At 33.3% G+C, this 6,000-nt stretch overlaps 1 protein-coding gene across 1 annotated transcript; it reads right to left on the bottom strand.

Annotated features, from left to right (window-relative positions):
- Positions 1-2,276: 2,276 nt before the first annotated feature.
- LOC111300952 (CLAVATA3/ESR (CLE)-related protein 25-like) lies at positions 2,277-4,748 on the bottom strand. Its single transcript, XM_089747582.1, has 2 exons — positions 3,046-4,748; positions 2,277-2,603 (listed from the first exon to the last, which is right to left on the bottom strand). The coding sequence occupies exons 1-2, from the start codon at positions 3,300-3,302 to the stop codon at positions 2,564-2,566; spliced, it is 297 nt and encodes a 98-aa protein (XP_089603708.1). The 5' UTR covers positions 3,303-4,748; the 3' UTR covers positions 2,277-2,563.
- Between the last annotated feature and the right edge of the window lie 1,252 nt (positions 4,749-6,000).

A 6,000-nucleotide genomic window follows, 5' to 3' on the forward strand; every position in this document is an offset into this window, starting at 1 on the left:
CATCTGTCCACTCTCAAGGCTTTTAATGCATTTTGGACTTCACAATTTCATTCTGATTTCAGACCCTGATTGTCCATGGGTCTACAACCGTAAATGTAGGCCCGAGGAGCATAATTTATTCAATTAACATATTATCTAACCTCTTTCCATAACGATTTTAAAGACATAATTTCTCATATGAACATGGTTCATTCGGGATTTTAGTAAGAGAATGCTTTTGACAAAAATCGAACCCTAATCTAAGTTATTTATTAATAGTATTTAACAGCAATATGAATTTAGTAATTTCTTGCAAAGGCTAGACTAGAATATTGGAATGTTGAGGCTTATGAATCATGAGGCAGTCAATTTTGTTACATCAATAAGGAGTGCATAATTTTTCCAATCTTTCAATCAAAAAGATTAAAGAAGGTGCACGAGCTGTCTCCCATTATATGCAACAGAAAGTTCCCTTAATTTGAATCTCTGTTACTTTGGACCAAGTCTTTGCTTCTAGAACCATTCAAAATCAATCCAGAAAAAGAAGCAAAAAGAAAGGAAAAAAGTGAAAAAAAAAAAGAGTAATGACAGAGATTGCTTCTTGCTTCTTTTGTTTTTTTTTTTCACTTTGAAGAGTAACCATTAAATAATCATATACTAATATCATTTTGCTTTTTTCTTCGTTCCATCAAAAAGAAAAGAAACCAAAAAAAAAAATGTTCAAAGATTTTAAAGACATTAAAGAATCTTACATTGTTCGTTCTGTAATCAAAATACAAACAAAAAGATGTGCAGGATAGCTGCTGGGACAATTAACGGTCATGAATCAACATAAGAGATTGTACTTTTTAAGATAAGTAGGATAGCTGTTAAGGTACTGTTGATGCAATTTCTGGTCTGGTCGAGGGGCTTATTAGAAGTTAAGATGAAGAATGTATCAGACTTGTTATAAAAAAGAAGGTTAGGGGACATCGGAAGTAGTATTTTAAGATACTCAAATCAACGAGGTGTATGAAAAGGAAGTAAGAGAGAGTAGAAGACAACGAGAGAAAGCAAAAAATTGTGTAGAAAACATGGTACTTATAAGTTCTACTTTTATATATCTTACGAGTGATGACGTGATTAGTTGGACTGTCATGTGTAAACCTTAAATTACTAATATGGCAATTAGAGTTTTATTGACATGGTTATTAAAATAACAGGTACAATTTGATTTGCTTTAATCTCTAATCATGTCTGGTAACATTATAAACTTGTTAAATTGAGGTTATCTAAAACCCAGTCTAAGAATTTTCTTAAAAAATGTCCCTTACCATCTTATTGCAGCTGTTGTCAAACGTTCACATTTGGCTACTCCAAAAGCTACGCCAAAAAATCATTAACTAATACAGGGAGAGTGTAGAATATAGAGTGACAGCAAACAAGACTTCTCCCTCCCATGTACAATACCTTACAAAATATATATAATTGGATAGAAAAATTATCAACATCTATGTTACTTGGACTCGGAGCATAGGATCCTGATCCGTATCCATGCTTATTTGAAGGGTTCGATCTCCGTATCTGTTGGATACGTTATGGAATCTAATACTTTGAAGAAAATGAAGAATTAATGCATTATAGATGAAAATGTTTGTAGAATATATAGTGTTCAGACTTTTCCTACAACGTTTTGCGCTAGGTTTTTATTGGACGGAGTAAATTTCTTGTCTTTAAGCATCATGATTTTGCAAAATAAATAGTATGATAGATAGAATGATAAATTACTTGCCATATTTTAATGCAGAATTCAAGGAAAAATGTTTTGAGAAGTGAGCAACTTTAGTTATTAGCTTTTGCTTTATTTACCTGGGAGGAAAAGGAAACATGAGAGAAGAAATAACTAAAAAAAAGAAAAAATGGATGGTAGTAGCTGATTAATTCATGTCACAAAAAGCTACCGTTCATGTATGGTGACAACATCCCTTCATTATAATTTGTTCCAATTTTTGTCATCCTTAAACAAAAACAAGATTCGATAATTTTAAACATGATACAATAATATAATATTATAATGATAAAAAATAAAAATAAAAGTAATACGGTTTAAAATTTTAATAATGTGTTTAATAAAAACAAAAAAAATATGTTTTACTTTACACATATGAACACAAACTATGATGCAATAATTTTCAAGTTTTACGCGTATTAAATACGAAATAAACAGATATGAATATTCCAATTATCTATCTAACAAACCCAATCCATGAATTTCTCTATTAAAAGAGTTAATCAAGGAGAAGCAAAAATGGTGGTGGGACACGTCCAAAAGTTTAATCTTTCTTTCATGGTTGTGTACTTGATGCTCATGCTTGTGCTAGAGCAGTCACTTACTTCCTTGATATCCATGTAGAAAATCTTCATTTCCAAGTAGTTACAAATGACAATGCAAAACTTTTTAATGAATATATTTAGTTCACAAATTCAAAGTGGCAAAACAGCATGAACACCAGCTAGTAAAATTTTCAGAAAATTTAAGCTACAAGATTAAACAGATTTTCTCCACTTTGATCATCGCTCCAGGAGACTCATAGCAATTTCACACTTAGGCTCGACCTGGCGGTTGTCTAGACGTTGCTGCTCTCCTGAAAATATAAGTACAAGAAAAATGTTCTAATAAAATCCAAAAGTATATGCCAATTTTTTTCGGTATAGAAAAAGCCGTAGCGTGAGGATAAAAGAAGGATATGAAGTGTATACCAATTTGAATTTCATTGTAATGGTATCATTTTTCATATGTGGATTATTATATAAGAAGGGAACCGATTTACTGAAACAGAAGGAAAATACCTATGTATTTCAACAGGAAAGTACTATATATCAGTATGTCGATCATACGTGAACAATCTACAGTCAGGGTAGTAACTGTATGTGTAAGCATCACTTTTTCAGTGTCTTATGAAATTCAAGCCACAAAAGATTGATCTATCATGCCTGGTCATTGATGAGTATCGATGAAGGGGAGGCTAGTGGTTAAGTCAAGAAGAAAATATGCACATGCATATTATCTGAGACAAGAATATCTACCTGTTGTGAATGGGATCAGGTCCAGTAGGAACTCTTCTCTTGCTTACATAATTGAGATGGAAATCCTGATGAGAATTACGCCTCTCTTGTCCAACAAACTCCCAATGTTGTTTGAAATCTCTAGTTGAGGGAACCATTATAGATTTTGTCATTGCAGTTGCATGGTTTGCTATGATGCCAACAAACAATAGCCAAATAACTCCCACAAGCACAGTAACCCCAAGCAGATACTTCAAAGCTCTACAACCCCTAACCATATCTTTCGCTGCTTCTACAAGTTTTCACCAAAGAATTGCATGCCATTCAACAGAGAACTCAGAGCAACCATGTTGATTTTTAATGGAAGAAAATGCATGTGGAACACTCAGTGAACAGAAAGGAGAAATGAAGGGACGGTAAAGCAGAGAAAGACTCACAAGTGCTTTTAACTAGGCGGTTAAGAAGTCATTTGTCCTGTTTAAAGATGTAAGATTGAAGCAAACACTGTGTTTTGGGAGAGGAGAGAGAAGAAAATGACTGATAAAACAGAAAAGTTTCGTTGCCCTTGTTGCTTTATATATTGAAATAGGCCCATGGGAGCTCTGTTTCTTTGTTTTGTTTTGTGCATTTTCATGCAGCAAGCAGGCAAGCATATGGGACCTCACTATCTCTCCCAACTCTAATGTGTTCTAAGCTTGTAAAAGATATAGGGGCTTGTGCCTGTTATAGCAAAACATTATTCTGTTGTGCCCAAATGTATTATTATCCTCCATCCAATCAGAAAAGAACAAGCTCTCAAAACCAAATATAAACAAAGGAAAAAGAAGAATCTAATGAAAGAAGTTTGTAGATGTTGTAGATACATATATTCAAAGGGTTGCTTCTTGGCAAGCTAACACAGACAGGGAGGATTCCATCAATCAGCCCTTGAAAAGGGGAAAATTCGAAAGCGAAAGGCGTAAAACTAAGCAGACAACTGCCTGGCTAGATTTGCAGTTTTCTTACACTGTAAGTATCCCATCCTACTTTCCCAATTCATTTTTTAACCAAATATGAGGCACCATGATTGTTTGTAATCCAGGAAATGTTTGTGAATGTATAATAACTATATGCTCTGGACAAAGTGGCAAACATCCTGCAAATTGCAATGCCTTTTGAATTGTTTTTAAACAGTAAACAGGTCTTGAGAGTCCCACCACATAGAGTACAAAAACAAAAGAAACAAGAATAGATACCGGCAATTAGAGAATTGTGATTCGAGTTTATTTGCTTTATTAAGTCCTTTCAAGAATCTAAATTTGGACAAGAAGGAGATCCTGCTCCCTACTGTCTTGCAAAGGCATTGCCAATCACATTGAAAAACACCATAGCCCTACTAGAAAAGTTTATGTTAGCCACACAGCCAAAAAGAAGAAAAGAAACAGGTTCTTGCACCCCTTTTGATTATTGTAACTCTCTCTACCATTGAACAACAATTCAGAAACATAAAGGGAGAAATTAAAAAAAAAAAAAAAAGAAGGAAAGAAATACAGAAGATGCTCAATCAGATAATGAACTGGATTCAGTCGTACGCAATGAATCTGACATACTTTGAGAACTTTTAATAAGAAGATTCATATAACAATATTAGTAAAAAAAAACGAATAAAATTTGAAAAAAAGAAAAAATCCCAGGGAAACAACAGACAAGCTATTTAGGCTCATGTTTATTTTCTGGTTAATTTCACATGCATCAGAACAAAACTAGCTGTTGAATCTTAAAAGCATAATGTACCAAACAAGAAAGCACAGCTTAATCAGTCAGGAATGAAACTTAAAATGTTAAACACAACCTAGTGCATGACATCTAAGTAATTCCATTACTAATCTTGGGTTTCTCATTTGGCCAAAAAAAATCTTGGGTTTCTCAAATCATAAAGGTTCCTCGATAACTTTAGCCAAAGAGACATCAATTAGCGCTGTCATTTTCAATAGGTACAAAAATGATTTTGTGAATACACCTATGATTTTCTTGTAGAGCATTATTCCCTCCAAAAGAATTTCAGTTCAATAATGCTTGTTTTGTGGGACAACTCTTTCAATCATGTGAGAAATGAGACCCAGTGCAGGACACAAAAAATCCCACCCCCTAATCAGGACAAAAAAATCCCCCACAAGGCAATCACTGAAATGAGTAACTCATTTTGATCTCCAAAGAAAGATGAAAAAAGACAAGAACCAATGTTAACTGTTATGAAATTTATATACCAACAACATTTGGAAAATAAATTTTACTAAAATATGGAAAGAGATGCTTGATTAATTTGATAAACATTTGCTTTCCAAACTATGGTTGAATGAATAAGTAGTATTAATACTTTAAACAGATTATATATGTCTCACAGTCAATTCTTTTGCCCCCTTGCCATAAATCAACTTCCTTTACAAAAGATAAAAGAAAACCAAAACCACAGAAAAAGAAAAGGTAAAGAAAGGCAGAACAGCTTCCTCCTATAAAACTCAAAGTATCAATTGAAGTGGACCACCCTCCCCCTGTTAAATAAAAAACCCTTCTCTTTATGGGATCCATGCTTTTGGACAGTGTATCTTCTATCTGACATGAGGAAGGTGTGTTTTATGGGCATCTCCATGGCCCCAGTCTTGATTTTATGTTGGAGAGACCAACAGATTCTTTGGTTCAAAAAAATGTGCTTTAACCAATGTTGATTGCTCATTTCAATTTCCTCATCATTGAAGTGTTAAAAAATTAAGGGAAAGATAAGAAGATGATTAATGCAATGCACCCAAATGAAATTTTTGCTTCTCAAGGAACATTTTCTTGAACTATCAGCCATCAATCTTAATATATCACATAACTAAATTGATCTCAAAGAAATGATCAAATGAAAAATGAATGAATAAAAACCAAGTATGTGCAATCTATTTATACAGAAGAGGATAAAGAAATGGATGTAAAATGAAAATTTCTAAGCTGTTG

Source organism: Durio zibethinus, chromosome 18 (genome assembly GCF_047325235.1).
Source record: "Durio zibethinus cultivar Kanyao isolate XHJ-2024 chromosome 18, ASM4732523v1, whole genome shotgun sequence".
NCBI lineage: Eukaryota > Viridiplantae > Streptophyta > Magnoliopsida > Malvales > Malvaceae > Durio > Durio zibethinus.